Genomic DNA, 17,400 nt, shown 5'->3' with positions numbered 1-17,400 from the left:
TCCAGCGCAAACACCGACGCTGGCGAGTATTCCCAGTGACCCCGTTTTCGGGAAACCACTGCCGGGAAAATGAAATATTGAATCCTTTCTTTCCTCCGGGAACCAAAGGAACACAAAAAATACAGCCAACCCACGCAATCCTCGTACGGCCAACAAATGCACCGACGACGACGACGACCTTCTGGCGACAGGGAGTTTTTCCCGAAATGGGTAAAGTTCTTGCCGATCGGGGAGAATGATGATTTCGTGCCCGTTTTCCTCCTGGACGTTGCGATTAATTTATCGATTTTCCACCAGACCTAAAGTGGCGACCTAAAGAAACCGTTCGATTCGGCGTTCACCAGCTGAGCTGGTTTCGACATTGTGGTGGAATGTTACGACCTGTTTGTGTTTGGCCCTCTGAAGAAGTGCAAGAAGATGCCCCGAGAGACATAAAATCCTCGTAACCATCCAGAAGCGATAAGGCGGACATGAACGTTCGCGTCCTTTCGCCTCGAAACTTGTGGGTACTTTCTGTGGGTAGACATTTTCGGAGGCGTTCTATTACCTGTTCCTACGACACAGTTTGTCCCTTCCGGGAACTAGGTAAACACCCCGCGAACGACTCACGGCGTGTCAGCGCGAGGCTGAGGTTAAGAAATGGTCGCGATAATAAGCGCCACTTTCTTCAACGAATTCTTTTTCAATGCCGTGGCTGAGTCACCTTCTGGGCTTTCAAAAATATCCTATATTGCTCTCCTCCTACCTGACCGTTTCCGAACGACCCCTAGAAAAGGGCCTTCATTTATCCTTGGACATAGTTCTGTGATGTTTCACCTCGCCCGTTTATCTCCCGCTGCGAGTGTTTTCGTTCCGTTCCGGCTGCTGAAAAGGTTTCTTTTCTTCCTTCTTTTATTTGCTCCCATCGCTTTTGTTTTTCCCATTTTCTAATCTATCTTTTTCATTGTTCTCTTCTTGGTTTTCGTTTCTTTCTTTCCTTTTTGTTTGTTTTCCGGTCTTTCTTTTCGTTCTTTCGTTCGTGTTTGGGCACTTACCTGGTCGCCCGAAAAACTCGTCATCGCGCCACATCCCATCGTCGTCCGGATAGGAACCTTAACCCGAACCCAAGGGAAGGGAACGAAAAATCCCCGCAAATGGACACTTGAAGCAGAATTCATCGAGAGATGGGTAATCTTGCAAGAAAAGCCATCCTTTTGTGACATCGTGTTCGGTTGGAGGACATAATAAGGACCCCCTTTCGGATTGAGTGAAAAACTGGTGCAAATGTGTTTTAAAAACTTGAAGTGTACAGTGTAAGTGTGTGTGTTTGTGTTGTACGTACTCGAACACCAACCGAAAAGTTAATGCACCATTCCGCGGAGACATCCTTTCGAGCATCATAAAGTGGACGGTGAAAGTGAAATATTATTTATATTGCCGGTACCGTGCGTGTCCATTTTTTTTTTCGCCGCCGTGTGGCCATTATCAGTGACAAATAGTGAAATAATTCGAAAATTTATGAAGCCCCCCGTTCCCGGAGAAGTTCTGGGACCGCTGCTGCACCGGACCTTCCGGGACTGTTTCGTCAGGATGGAAAATTGATGTGTTTCGGTTGTTCTCGTTTTGTGTTGTTTTTGTTTATTTTCTTCTGCAAGTGCTGTTTTTTCCCGTTTGAATTTATGTTCTATTTTTGTGAATCATGTTTTTCCCCCCGCTTTTTTCGTTGTTTTCCATTGATTCAAATATCGACTCCGCGTTATTTCGCGTGTTTTGTTTTTGTTCGATTTCGACTTCGACGGGATTGTGTTTTGTACGGTTGGCGTGTGTGTTTTGTTTTTGCCATTCTCAGTTCGATCGCGATTATTGTCATCCGTTAGTTTCCAAAATTTCATTCCATCGGTGACCAGGTTTTCCTCCATCCCGAAGCAACGAAGCAAACAGCATGTAACAGGGCAGAGGAACTAGTGAAAAAGATTTGTGGCAAAAATATCAAATACGAAAAAAACAAAATAACTCACCGTGTACGTTCGTGCGTGTATGTGTGCGTGTAAAGTGCAAATGCGGTGAAAAATAATTTTATTTTCCACGTCCCGTGCGCTAGCTCGGTTCTGATTGAGCGAGCGAGGTTTGCCATTTCGGAGCTCAGTTTTCCCAATTGCTTTTTCGACGATTTTTCCCCGTTTGTCTGTTGTCTTGTTTTTCGCGAAAAAGAATCCTGTACGGGTATTGTGTGTTGTTTTTTTGTTTTGCTTCGTCCTGTTTTTCCTTTAAGTTCGTTTGGTTTTGCGTTCGATTGTTTTTCGGTTAAAATATTTTAATTTAATTTCCAACAACGCAAATGCAATTCACAGGATGCACCAGAAAAAAGCGTGTGTGAGTGCCGTGTAGCAAGGGGATCGTTAAAAATGTGCTAAAGTGTGTAGTGAAAAGTGATTGTGAAATATTTAAGCAGAAAGAGCTGAGCTCGCGCGGAAAAAAAAGTGGTTCAAAATCGACAGAAGCAGTTTTACCGAGTTTCCGAGAGTGCTGAAGAGAATAGAAGAGGAAAAACCGAGGCAAAATCATCGAAAACTGCCGAAACAGTAGAGCAAAAGAAAAATCAAGCCGAAACGTATCATCACCGGGCTCAACGGGTTTTCCCACCGTTCCACCGCTCCACCGGGAGGTAAACTCACCGATGTGGCTGTAACGTGGCTGGCCCGGTGCCAATGAGCAGAGGAACCGTCGTCCACCGTGACTCTGCCGCACTTCTGGCGTTGTTTGGGGTGGCTCTGGTGTGCTGTACCGCGCTGCATCTGGTGCAATGAACAGCTCATACGAATACGGTGCTACGATGGAGTGTCGCGAGAACGGTGTCCTGCGTGGGGCCATCAAACACCCCAATCGAGGTTATTAGATTTTTACTTTCTTTTCTTTTCCCTTTTACTTCATCCTTCGTTATCTCATTTTTATTACCACTAACATACGGTCGTTTTGTCGTTTAATGGATTTATTTGCATCTTTTTTTATGTTTTCAAATCGGGATGGGATCGATTGTATGGAAGTGTTTACACATTACGGGATAGAAAAGAAAAAAAAATGCCGGCCATTTACTAACAATTCATTCACCATTACACCTGTCATGTGGTACAAACCATTGCACACTCTATGGGTAAACACTAGAAACGTCACCTAATGTCGCGATGCTGTCAAAAGGAAATGAATATCCCTTTTTTTCTCACAGTCTTAATTATTGTTGCTTGAAAACAAAATTTTATTCCAATGTTTGGATAAATATTTGATAAAAAATTGACACATTTCTATTGTGCTGTAACATTTTCTCCATTTGAATTATTATTGACTCTATGAATAACTCCTTAAAGTAAAACTAAGCAAAAAAAGGTTTCCCAAAGGATGCATTTTACTAATTATTTTAGTTTAATACTACATTAATATCCACCACTGTATTATTGTAACAGACTGATAGTTTTTTTGCTGTCATCCGAGTTTTGGGTGACACGAAAGTCAACATGAAAGGTGGCCTATACATTTGAAATTAATTCTTTAACACGTTGATTGCCAAGCGTTTTAGTTGACTTTTTTAGTACACTCTGTTTTGATTAAATTGGTTTTTTAATGTATAAAACCGTGGTTTTCGAAGGCCAAGGCTTCCCAAAGAATTAGTTTTAAATCTTACTATAATTTGCATGTTGCATTTTCATTTACTTATGGGACATAAACTTTTTAGAACTAATGACAGCTGGCTATAGAAAATGATAGCCATGGCAGACAACGTGTTAAAGGTGTACGATAAGAGTGTCTATTGAAACATCTTCCAATGTGCCGTGAAACTATACAAGATTTAACAGATTGAATTGCTGAAACAATCTTGGAAACTATTCAAAATCTGTACTTGGAAATGACAACTTTTCCCAAAAGTTAGTTCTTGACTCTGAACCATTTTCCTGATTCAAAACAGTAAAACCCTTCCATTGGATTACTGAACGGACGGACCATAATTTGGGCAAAATTGTGTTAGCTCATGGGTGCCGTCGATTGGCTCTCTGGTTTTTGGGCACCGAACCGGCATGTGTCTTGTATGTGTGTTGTGCTTGTAAAATCTTGTAACGAGGACCGGTGGTGGGGAAAGGTGGAATAATGAATGGCAAATGAAAAACCACTTTCGATGCAGTCAACCGGGTTGTTCCTGGCACTCGCTACACCGGCGTAGTGCTGCTCGAAGAGATCGAAAGGATAATCCAATTTATTCGATTTTCAACCTTTTTCGCTCCCGAGGTTCCGGGGCATCCTTGACAATAAACGACACGGAATGCGCCCCCGGGAATCATCGGAGGACACACACACATACACACAGAGAGATACTGGGAATCGATTGTTTCACTCGAGGTGGGCAGAGTTGGAGAAAAAGGTGGAAAAGTCATTAGTGGAGAGCAAAAGGCGAAAGAAGAAAAATTAATGAAGTTAAAGGTGATGACAAATACACAGCAAACCAACCAGCTGACGTCGGTCCTGGGGGTGGTTGATGATGAACTGCCGGTGAAAGGGGGGGGGGGGGGGGGGGGGAGTCCTTGCAATTGAGGGAGGGAGAGATATGGTTTCTTTTTTTTTCTTTCCTTGCAATTTCTCCTTCCTCCCCCAGACCAAAGGCTCCCGGTGGAATTGGTCGATGGAAATTGATTTTCTTTCGCACCGTGTTATTTTCTTTTTTGTTCGGTTGGCCACGTTTTTCCCTACTTTCCACCAAAAACCGGTGGGACACGCAAAAGGGGAGGGAAAAGATGGTGGTGGTGTCTGCTGGGAAAACAAGTTTGCAATTTATCATCTTTCAGCGAGGTGCCGTCCTTGTCGGCAATTTTCCGATCCCACCGGTGGTGGATGTTTACGCGTTACGATTTTCCCTACTCCACGCGGGCGCGCTTTTCCTTTTTCACGTGGGCTGTATTTTTGCATGCCTTCGCAGAGCCTTTGCTGTGTGTGCGATTTCCAGTTGAGCGCAAAACCGGGCATGGAAAAACTAAAAATAGCAAAACCTACGGGAAAATTGAGCCCTCCCGTTTCGCCATGGGAAGGAAGTAAAAATCTCGTTTTTCCGACACAATTCCCCCAGTGGCTCGTGAACATGCGCTCGAATCCTTCCGTTGCTTTCCTCACGTGTTCGTTCCGGCCCAAAAAATCGCTCCTTTTTAGCTCATCCCGATTACATCGCTTTTTATTATTTGAGGAGTAGCTCGAAGGAGCATGGCTGGCCAGGCTATCATAAATCTTATCGCACAATCGCTCCCAATCTGGCTCAAGTCTCTGTGGACCGGGTGGTTTTTCTATTCCCCCCGACCTCCCCCATCCTGCTGGTGTTGATGATGATGATCGGTGGCGGTTGGAAAATCGATAACATTTTTGGGTAGCGGAATTTTTCATTGCCAACGCCCGCTGGTACGCCATCCTGTCGCTTCGTGTTGCTGTAAAACTAGACTTTTCACGAGCTGACGTTCTATCCGCTTTAAAAACACAACCGTTCCCTTTTGTAAGCCGGGGGTTTTGTGATTCGAGGTGCATATTTTAAAATTAACGTGGCACAACATGAGACAATATTTTAATGGTAACATTTTCACGAGCAGTTGGAGTTTCAAAATGGCACGAAACAGGAGGGTTAGGCGTTGGTTTGACGTTAGCCAAGTTATCATCGGGCCAATTTCAACCCCCCAAATTTTGTAAGGTGTGCGGTTTTATCTTTTCCACGAACGACGAGTGTAAAATTGTCACACCGCATGATAAAATTGTTTTTGTTATTTGTTGTTTTTTTTGGTAAGTGAAAACGATTTTTCTTCAACCCCTAGAGTAAAACTCGAAAACATTGGCCCCCGCAGGCCGGAAAAACTTCAATCGCACGCAACCATTTGCATATCAATCAAAAATTAAAACAATTTATCCTTTAAATCGGGTCGTTTTCTTCGGTGAATTCAAATGTTCTTGAATTTTATGTTCGCCGATTGGTGTCCGGAAAAACGCATTCGCGCCATTCGGCCCTACCATTACAACACTTGCACCCTGCGGTGTTTGGGTGATTTTTTTTTCCTTCTTCTTCTCATTCGCCCTTTCCTACCAAACCGTATCCATTCCGCCATTCACCCCTCGATGACGCGGTGTCCTTGCGCTGCACCGGGAGGGGTTCCCAAAATTTGGGTTATGTTTTCTGGCGGTCGGTGGAAAATTTACATAAAACAGCTATTTACGCATACGACACCGTCCGGCAGGAGCGGGGACGGGGAGACGGGGAAAGAAAAGAAGCACACATTAAACACACCGTATTGGATTGTCGTCCCAAAACTCTCCGAGGGTCGACGGGTTCGCGTTTCCCGTTGTGTGGTCGAAAGGCCGGGGAAAATCCGTAGGGGACACGATTTTCGATTTGGAAATTAAGTGGTCCACGCCGAATGGGAAGGGAAGAAGAAGAAACAAAAAAAAAGGAAGGAAAACACGGGAAGAAAAATATCACCATAAATGTGTCACCCCGGGTTTGCAAATGGGTGACTTCGGGGGCGTTTTCCTGTCGTTCTTTTCCGACGGTCGATCGGATGAGGTACTGGAGGATAGGGGTAGGGAAAACGATCTGCCATGATTTTCCTTTCCAATTATTGTTGTTGATTTTCCCCCCGAGGCTACGCGGCGAGCGGATGGAATCATCCACCGGGAAGAGTGGCCATATGTTGTTGTTCCTTGAGTTCTTCGCCTTTTCTTGGGGAGAGTTTATTTGGGGAAATTTTGCGGAAAATTTCAGTCGGTGAGTTTTGCGACGCTTTTCGAATGTCGATGCGCAATGATTTGAGTTAATTAGTGGAGGAAAGGAAATTCATTTCCCGTCGTGCAGCGTATTTTCTCAATTCCCGCCTGTAATTGTCTTAAGACAGCTTCACAAAGTCATTTCTGCGATAAACAATTGACTCTTGTCATACGCACACACCCGGTAAAGAAGGTCCACAAATATCCCTGGTCCCGAGGTTTCAATATTGAAGGACTTTAATTACTCATCCTCGGCAGACCGTTTGTTTGACATTCATTAGCGAAGAAATATTAATTAGTTTTGCACCCTTCTCCTATGTTCCTTTCCTTTACCTTCTCTGGAGTTTTTCTAGCAAGATTTTTATTAAATTTGCTTTCCATTTTTCCTCGTTTCCGTCGTCCTTCCGACGCAAGGGGTCGTCAATACCCCTGGCGTCAATATTTAAACCGCTCGCTTTGGGGAAAAATCTCCACGCGTACAAACATTCCAAGGACATCGTGTCCCTTTTTCCCGCGCTGACGGATTTAATGCGACGGAATCGCCATGGCGTAACATCGGGTGCCTCCGAGAAGGAAGTTTATCGATTTCTTTTAGCCACCGGAAACTCCATTTCCAGCACGCAGATACACACATACAGCCAATGGAAAACTAGGCGCAAAAGAAAACAAAAAGCCCTTCATACACCCGACATTCGGTTCGGGTGAAGAGGAAAAAGAGAAAAACAGCTGCTAATCGTCCGCCGATTACAGCTTGTATTTTCATTGCCCTCCTCGTCGCCGACAGAAAGTGTGTCCTTGGTCTGCGATATTTGCACGATTCCGGTTCGGGAGGCAAAGCAGAACCGATCGATCTCGGAAATCTTTTACTCAAACAAATCCGACCACCGAAGAGAAAAAAAAACCCGCGACAGGAAGTCAATCCGGCGCCGGGGGGTTGGAAATAGTCAGAATCCGCCTTCCGATTGGTATCTCGAGGTGAGGAACGGGGGAAAGAAAATAAGGGACACATCTCCGCACAACGTTAAAAAAATGGTTAACTGTTGCCAGGCCGCGGCGCAATTGAAGGAAAGTTAAGTTAAAAAAAACAACCCATCGCGAAGGGTGGAAAGCCCGCCTGTGTCCTGCCGTTAAATTTTCAAGCATTGGAAAACGCGGCGGGAATGCTGCAAACCTCTTCCGACGGTCACGTTTTTCCACCGCCACCCTCGCGCGGACATTTATTTGCGCGGTCAATCAGTCGTCGTTGAAGATAAATATTCGTTCCGTTTTTGCAAATCGTGAAATACGTAGGAAGAAACCGGGTGGAAAGGCGCCACTAGGCTGCCACATCTGTTCGCAACAGATGACACCGCGACGAAGAGGCTGGACCTTTTTTTTTATTGAGTGTCTGTGTCTGTTTTTTTTTGTTGTATTTTTCATTTCTCGAACGGACGAAAGACAAGCAAGGATTTGCGAGGCAGATTTTACTGACGCGCAAACCGACGGTAAGCGATAATCAGTGTGGAAGGGAAAGTGTCATCGCAAGCCACGCTCCAGATGGCGGTTGTTTGGGGTTACTTCTTATTGCCTTTATTGCTGCTGGGAACGGGGTTTACCTTCTTGCGCTTTCTGCTCCGGATTACTTTGGTGTTGTGTAATTGTGAACTTAAAGCGTGAAGACATTTTCAAATGAAAGATTTATCTTTTGACACGTTTCGTCAAAAAGATTTACATTTTTATGGGGTTTCCTATTTTCTTTGGGTAATTTCTGATTTGTATTTTTATATTATGTGGGTTTTTTGATTTTTAAACTGATTTTATTGATTTTTCAAACGATTTTTGTCGGGACGTATAGACGTATTAGATTTATATTTTGCCTGTCCGATAAACAATGTTTAATCATCTCGATAGAAAATCAATATGGAAAGCTAAAATCCGACAAAATCGAATTGCGATCCAAACACTCAACCGGCGCTCGCTTATTCTAAACTCGTTTGGCGTTCGCTCGGGGTTTTTCTTTTTGCCGTCAGCACAGAACGGATCCGAACCCGGTTCACTCGGATTGCAATCGATCGATTAATCGAATAATTATAATTAAATTGGAAAACTGCTCGGCTCGTATCGCGTGCGCCGAATGCTGCCCTTTCCGTTGCCCCCGCGGGTTGCGGGTCGCACGTTGCATTTTCCCGACCGTTTGAATGTTGCATGCTTCCTCCCTGCCCACCCTAGGTCGTGCTGTCCCACCTCGTGGCGGGGAAGTGAAAGCGTGCTCGCGCCAGGCGCACAAGTTTTCCGATCGTGAGACCGGTGGTCCAATAAAATTTTAATGATTATTGCGCCTTAAGAAGTACCACTTTGCCGCCTAAGGATATCGAACCCCGAGGTTCCCGCGAGGCGCGTGTTGGGAAAGGTTTTTTTTCTTCGAATTTATAGCAGACAGACTATTCCTGTTTTTTATATAAAGGAATTTTCTGAACGGGTTTTGATGGACGGGGCAGGGTCATCATGAGATTGGTTGTTGCGATAGACTCTACTTGGAACACGTGTTTAGTATCATAAAGAAGTTCAGTATCCTTTTCCTGGAAGGATTTCAGCTCCGACACGGGATTGCTGCGGGCTTCCTTTGTGAACACCGGAACACATTTTATTGGACACGTGTTCAAACATTTGGAGCTTTGGAAAGGGACATTTTTGTAAGCAAAAAACACTGTTTTTACAAAAAGAATCAGATTTGTTCTTAAAGCTTAACGTCTCAACAACCATTGCCTTACATCTTTTGAATAAATAACTAATAAATTACAAATAATTCAAACACTTTAGAATAAGAAATCCAAAACATTTGTAAAAAATGGGTAAAACATATGAAAACAAAAACTAACTGTTCGCAATTGTAAAGTCGTTTGAAAACACATCAACTTCTTACAAGTACGTACACTCCCGCGTTGGCCCGCTTTAAGTAACAGAAAAGTACAGTAAATCAATTCCGACAGTTGAAATTGACTTTTTCTGTGCTGTGCGTTTTTTCGCACATACTTTTCCTAATATTTCCCTGTTGTTGCAATGCGCGCACTTCTGTTCGATCCAAACGCTGACCAAAAGTTGTCCAAAAATGGAAAACGTAGCCAAAGTTTTCCTTTTTCGATCTGTAAATAATCTTCTTTTTGGGCTGTTTTTTTTGCGTTTGTTCGATGGAAGTAAAGTATCTTCGCTGACGTGGGGTGATGTTTTATAATAAAAGTACCAAGTGTGGTAGCGGTCGGTAGGAAGGTGTGCGTCAACTTGCGCCGATTGTAAGAAAATGAAAACCATACGGAAAAGACCATCGCGAAACGGCAAATCTTAAGATGGGAGAGTAGAAATTTGGTAACGGTGCAAAAGAAAAGCTGGAAGCAATTTTCCGGTATAGCCGGGGGAGAGGAGAAGACTATCAACTGCTGACACACCACCAGAGAGGGAGAAAAACGCATTGGGAGTGTGTAGTAGGTTGCGCGACGGGAAAAGGGCGAACGCACCGGCATCGTACCTCCCGCATGTTTCTTGGATTCGTTCTTTTCTTCGCAAATCGGCTGTTGGAGTAAATATTTGGAAAAGTTTTCTCGTTTTCCACCCGAAAACACTCCACACGCTGCTGCTCCCGGGGGTAGCCGATTCTTTTCCGCGCTCGATTGACGCCGGTCTGCTGGTCGGGAGGGCGGAGTTTGAGGGAGAAAAAGTTTTTCTTTCATTTCCCGAACGACGGGAATGGCTGAAAGTGTGTGTCCTTTTATTTGGTGTTCTGGTCCATTCTAGTTCCTGGGAGTATGAAGTGTCTATCCGTATGGAGTACACGACTATTAGTTCCCGTACTTTGTAACTGCCTCCAACAACATTGTTTGGTTTCTGACAAACGACTTCAGTACGCAAGAATTTTGTTCCTTCAAAGTCTCAAGAAACGCTGGTGCGATATTTTCTGACCAGTTTTTTTTCTCCTTCGCAAACGCTTTCCCATGTAACTTCTGGTACTCTTTGTGAGCAGGCGTTGCTAAAGCGACTGCGGATATTGCCGGTCATTAGTGACTAGCTCCTCCCGTCGACGGTACACTTTGGTCTGTGTTCTAACAACAGCAAACTTCAATTCTCCAAGGAGGATCCCCAGACATGTGTGCAAAGTTTTCACCTCCCCCCCCCCCCCCAGTTCAAGATGGTTACCATCGCACTTCCCGCCTCAAGCTTCCGTCTGGGTCGCGATTGTTCTCTTGACCTCTTGAGTGTACCTCGCTCGCCAAGGGACCAGCCTGAGGAGTGAGGTATATCTTTCCTGTTCCTGTTGTGTATCCATATATCCTTCGCTTCAGTTCTTGAGGCAACGCTAACAAATGCTGCCACATCCGTCGCGACGAACGACATCAAAGGAATCCTTCTTCTGGATCCCGGGAATCATCGTTTCTTGCCTACTTTAATTACCGCCGACATGGACTGCGTATAACAAACGCTGAAAACGTTCGCAAACGTCCTGTTTGAGGATCAAAACCGTGAATGGGTAAGAAAAGGCGGGCTCAAATACGAAATAAAATCACCATGGGGCCCGTGTGACCTCGTCCGACGCGCTCTCTAGAGCTGGAAGCATCTCGGCTAACGAAGTGCGACAAATTTCGCGCCTCTTTAAACGCTGTAAAGAATCAACTTCCACTTCGTGCAGATCCTTCTCGTCAGCTCAAACGTTCGTCCTAGGAGCTTTTGTAACGATCACCGGCTGCGCTGTGCTGCACGCTTTGCTTGCTCGAAAAACCGGCGAGATGTCAAATTCTGAAGGCTTAGATTTTTCCTTTCGCCGTTTTTTTTTGCGTTCCATTTCCTTGTCCCTTCCCGAACACTTGATGCAATATCAAAACCCGCGTTCAAGAGCGTGAGTGCAAGAGGTTTACCGCGGACTTGAGCTGCTCGTGTCTTCAAAGAAAAGGGCCCCGGTCCATAGGGTTGGAAAATTTCGCAATTTCTCAAACGCTTGGCTGCGCTCCTTTTCAGCCCAAGCTTGAGCCTGTGGAAATTTCGCTTGATCTTTTCCGTTCACTTTTATCCGGTGCCTCCTCGCCGCACAAAAGCGTCGAAAATGGAGAAGTCAGCCCTTTTTCGAGGGGGCCGGGGGTCGCGAACTCAAAAACAAAATAAAAATTGAATGTGAACTGCACCAAAAAAGCTGCAAGCAAATTGTGCAACGTTGATGTTGTGCTTGCTCGCTGTTCCGGTTCCCGTTTACATTACCTCAGCGGTAGTAGTAGTAGTAGTAGCACGAGCCAACCGGCTTATGGTCAAAAACGGTTCGTGGGTTTTCTTCATCTTTTTTTCCTTTCTGCATGAATGGCAAAAAGAAACTTCACCGTTTGGTGCTAAAATGATGGTTCCCAGCGTAGGTCCTGGTCCTGGTTTCTTTTCTTTTCCTTCTTGCACTCCCAGGAACATGTTGTGGGAGCAAAACAGGATCCCACCAGACGCGCGCACCCACTTTCTAACGCTTTCCCGGTTCCCGGTTTCCGGAAAGGGGAAAAATAAAAACTCGATTAAAAGTAAGTTAAAAAACGAATATACTGCTTCTAACGAATTTCTTCTAACGAGGGAGAGAGAGACAGAAATAGAGAAAATAAAGGGAAAAGGCAGCGTTGTACGGATCCTGCATTAAACCATCCTTTGGTTCCACCGGCGCAGTGTGGAAAAGAGGTTTTCGATGGGTACCGGTGTGCTTCCCGATGGAAAACACGTCGCAGGGCAAGTGGGGGGAAAAGCGGTGGCAGCGGGTGAAAAAAAAGTGATGTACGCCCGAAGCCAAAGGCAATAGTAGGCGCCGAGGGGGAGGGCGGGTGAAATCATGCGCGAGCCCGCCCGTAAACCATACAATGAAACCGAGTTTTCCGGTCAGCAGCAGCAGCAGTAGCAGCATCACAAGCCAGCAGTTCCAAAGGAATGTAGGCGATGGTAGTAGCGGTAGGACGCAAAGGGTGGTAAAAATCCTTCTGCCATTTCAATTACACACAGTTCAAATATCAAAAACCTTTGCTCTGCTCCCGGCTACGTGCCTGAGCGATACGCAGAGCCCAACGGCGGAGTTATGTGCACACGAAGGCTGAAGGGAAGCTGACGCTAGTGATGGCGATGCAACGGCGCTGGGTGCAACTTCAATCGTCCGGGTGGGCACCACATCAACATTTAAGGGAGGAGAATAAATACAAAAAAAGAACAGGCTGGATCCAGCGGTAGAGGATCGCCATTAAAAAAAGAGGAAGCACAGTTTTGCTCCAGGTCCAATGAATGTTGGATAGGTTTATTTTGACTGACGACCAAACTGTACGACGTCTTTGCTTTGTAACTTTCGGGAAATGGTCTGATTTGCTAACTTCAATTTGTTTTATTTTATTTGTTTCAATTTTATTTACCTTAGTTCGAATAGGAACCCAGTTCTCATTAAACAAGCTTCATGCTATGGTTGAAAGTTTAAATGACCTACTTGTGGATAGGCCATAAAGAGAAAATACCAAATTTAGACAAAAAACTCTAAAAGAGAAAATACCTCATTTGAAGGAAATCATGTTTTAAATAAAAAGTCGTTTTCTTATCTGAGACCAATGAAATAACGTTTTCCAGACGTTTTGAACTCAATCGAATGAACTATTTACAACCAGCGCCTCACGGACCGTCTCAATATACTCCTATCCTTAGTTCTAGAGTTTGCAGATCTTTCTTTCTGAAGGATTAACAACGTCCAACGGCGTCAGGTTGTCCGTTGCCATCATTTGGGTTTGTGGGAATCTGGCTTCCTTGCATATCCTTTCCTTCCAATCTCTTCTAACTATGAGCGGGGACCTTTCGAAGGATCATCAAACTGATTGCACAAGAAGTCCCCAGAAGTCGGTGCAGTGAACGGTGAAGCCTGTGGTCGGTCGGGCTTCTCTACTTGTTGGAGTTGTTGCCTGGAAGTTCGAAGTGCCCGAAGTGTGGTGGAGGGAAATTTTCCACGTGGATCTTTAATTATAGCCACCCCTCCCTTGTCGAGGCTGCGGAAAGGAGAGTCGGTGAAGATTTTCCGCCCGAGTTAGTTTTGATTAGAGCCATTCGGGGGGACGCGTCGGCTAGTTGTGACACAGTTTGGTTCTGCTGTTTCAAAGCGGGGGTTTCCTTGGCCGCCGGTGGAACGGCCACCGGATCCGGTGCGGTTTTCGCGGCTTGGCTTTGCGGGGAATGCAGTTTTCACGCCTGTCTGCACTTTTCGTGAGTTAGTATTTGCGGAATGGCGGGGGGCAAGCATTTTGTGCGCGATGGTTGGAAGCTAGGTTTGGTGCATTCTTGGAACGCATTTCCCGCTTCAATCTGCATGATACCGGGAAGACGAAATCAGTTCAGTGGGGCGTGGAAAACGCCGTGCTTGAATGCACTGCATTTTAATAACCTTTAACGTTTATTCAACTCTCCTCGTTAATTGAGTTTACATTATCGAGATGGATGAACTTGTTTCTCATAACAATTTGTTGGGAGATGAAGAAAAAGTTCAAAGTAAAAACCCTTATACTCATCTTCTCCCAGCACAATCGCCTGATGATGAACCTCCACAAAAAGTTTCCTGATTGAAAAGAAGCGAAAGAAAAACAAAGCTCTAACCAAACTCTCTCAGCCGATCCCGAGATTCCATCAATGGGGGAAAACGACACCACACAACATTAACAACCGTCCCGTCAAAGCCGAAGGGCCCACACATATGCAACGGATCGAACCATCATTAATAACCCATTTTATATCCCTTCCTCGCCGTTGGAACCGGTCCCGGGCCAGTCTCGAAACGGGTCGAGAATCTCCCGCCTACTTTCGGGCCCAAGCCGCGACGCCGCTTGGAAACTTGTTAATATGCTGGGCTTGACGGTCGACGTCCCAAAACGCCCTCGTGGAAAAAGCTCTCCATCCGCCTATCTGCCATCACCAGCGCCGCATGTGGAAAAGTGCACCAAGTGGGTGGGAAACATAACTACATGGTGCTAGAACAAAAGTGGGGATACGGAAATAAATAATATCCCAGGCAGAGTCTTCCACCCCGACCCGAGTGCACATCACACTCCCACCTGGGGTGGAATGGGTTTTTGGTTGTTGTTTCGTTCGGTTATGATTGGGAAACCGGGGGGCGCTTCGGTCGGCTCCACTTCATCACCTGCAAGGCGTCCGGTCAGAAGGTCAAACGCCTACGAAGCGCTAAAAGTCAGGCGTACAGGACCGTGTCCCCTAGTGCGGGGCGTAGTTCCTCGTTCCTGACAGGAAAGAACACATGAGACGGGCGAAAGGCAGCTACATAATTATTGTACCTCGAATGTAGAATGTCTATCGGAATTCTGATACACGTTAAGATAAACTTTAAGATTCAAATTGATCCATTAGCAACGTGTTTTAGAACAATTTCTAATACTTCCAGCTATTGTCCTTCACACCAGTTTAAAGGAAGAAATATTTGTTTAATTTTCTTCTAAAAATCGTCTTCGGAACAATTTATTAAATTTGTTATATAGCATTATTTTAAAGCTTCACCCATTTTACGGATGACAGCAGCAATCATCATCTGTCATCTGAACTTCTAGTAGTTATCAGCCTTTAGGAACTACAAAAATGTATCCTCTGTTTCTTGTCTTTGCTTGGTTTCCAGAAACCCTTGACATAATAAATTTTGTATCAACATTTTGCCAAAAAGTGATTGTACTAAAATTGTACCAAAAATTGTACTAACGTGGCAATCAACATTTTAAGAATCAAAGCGGCTCGTTTCGTTACGGGATGAACTCCGCGCGATCCTTACATTCATTAATCATAATGGGCAACCGATATATGGTACGGAGCGTTAGCTGTTGAATGGTCCGGAACGGGTTTCCCGGGAACGTGCATTTGGCGGGCAGTTAGTTACATTTCACCGAAGGGTCCCCTGCACCAATTTTCCCGCAAGAAAGTTCGCCAATCGCCGCCTTCCGCGCACATATCGCACGGGGTACGAAAAACCGCATGAATAGACGATCAATCAGTTTTGTTGTCACACGGTGGTGTTTTCCTGGTGGCGGTACGTACAATCTTAAATCCCAAACACACCGCACCCCCGCACTCGTCCCTCCGAGTCCGGCATACGCGACTTACATCAATGTTAACATGTTTGCTCGCTCGGGGTATAATTCTATTCATTATTGAAGTCCTGGACGTCAGGACACGGGGAATATAGAAGGCAGCCGCTGGAACTGTCAAACATTCGCCACATAATGGGTACGTAGCCCGCTCCGAGAGCGTGTATCGATCGATAATATTCGGTCGTCGTGTATTTTATCTTTTTCACTTAATTATAGATCATTCCCCGGTTCGTTCGTGAGCCGAAATCCCCTCGGGGCAGGAAAAATGATGGATCAATTCATACTTCATTAAATTTGACATAGAGTCTGCGCTGGTCGATGGAGAGAGGGGATGGAGTGCCCGTCCCGGGAGGAGGGGGAAGAAAAAAACAGGAGGTTCCCGGAGGTCAGCGCGAGATGTGAGGAACGATTTGGAGGAACGAGCCAAAGCCCGAAAGGAGTTGGAAGTAATTCGACACAAGCCAACAGCGACGGATCCTCGGTCGGTCGTCTCGGTTGACGCCGGTAGGACAACCCTAACAAAAAAAAGGGAACGAGATCCAACAAAACCCAAACCCCTTGGACCATAGCGTCCAGATAGATCGATGCAAGGGCTATCGGGCGGAAAGGCCGCAAAAGAGAGATAGAGAAAGTGCACACAACCGTCTTTGGCACACTAATCTATCTACATTACCCCGGGAACCCGTCTAATCTCCCGTTTTTAAACTCACGAATCATTTATCTTCTTCGTCTCGTGTGCTCTGCAGCACATACCCCTGCGTTTCGGTCCATGTTCCAAAAGGAGACTCAACTCGAAGCACGGAAACAACAGCCGAAAAAGAAAAGATAGAAAGATCGCGACCTTCTCACATCCTCCGGACTTGGGTTATGGTTTCAGAAGATACAGAAAGACGCGCAAAGCATTTGGAGAACACCAACACCAGCCTCCGAGTGGTTTTCGGGACATTCCCGGGCCTTCAGTCGCGGCCAGCCAGCATGTTTGCTCGAATGAGGCGTAGGGCAACCGCAAAAGGCAACATGAAAGTTTGAGAACAGGCAAGCTAACAAAACATAACAAAATAAAAAAGGGATGGGAACATAAGTAGAGAATGAGAGTGAGCAAAGGAGCAGGATAGAAAAGAAAAAAAAGGGGGAAAACAACAACAACACACACACGCGCGCGGGGAAAACAAAATGTACATTTACGGACATTTAAAATCTGTCAGAGCGAAAATGATTGAATACATCCCATTGTAGTTCATTAGCGGCTAAACGTGTCAAACGATGGTTCGTTTCGATGCCTCACTCTGCCGTTGGGCCCTTTGAGCCACGGGTTCCGCTTCAGTTGAGGGTCGTGGTCGTTGTCCTTTTTTTTTCCTTTTCCCTGTTCTTTTAGAAGCCTCCAAAAGGAGTTCATTATTTGGAAAGTGCGCGTGTTTGTTCTTCCCACTGTGAAGTCTCTAATTTGTGCGTGTATATATTTAAGGCCCCCATCCCTGGGGGTGTCCTGGGAAGAGGAACCCGCGGGGGTGACCAATTCGAAACCGTTGCCCTTGGTTCTACGAAA

General features: G+C 45.4%; 1 protein-coding gene across 1 annotated transcript in view; it reads left to right on the top strand.

Annotated features, from left to right (window-relative positions):
* The first annotated feature begins 2,784 nt into the window (after window positions 1-2,784).
* LOC131285410 (teneurin-m) overlaps window positions 2,785-17,400 on the top strand; it is a 193,628-nt gene continuing 179,012 nt past the window's right edge. The window contains exon 1 of the mRNA XM_058314265.1: window positions 2,785-2,867. Coding sequence (XP_058170248.1) covers window positions 2,813-2,867 — 55 coding nt within the window. The 5' untranslated portion in view covers window positions 2,785-2,812. The remainder of the gene's footprint in view (window positions 2,868-17,400) is intronic.

Source organism: Anopheles ziemanni, chromosome 3, assembly GCF_943734765.1.
Source record: "Anopheles ziemanni chromosome 3, idAnoZiCoDA_A2_x.2, whole genome shotgun sequence".
NCBI classification, from domain to species: domain Eukaryota; kingdom Metazoa; phylum Arthropoda; class Insecta; order Diptera; family Culicidae; genus Anopheles; species Anopheles ziemanni.
Note: the sequence above shows the minus strand (reverse complement) of the source record. Positions and strands in the feature narration are given on the sequence as shown.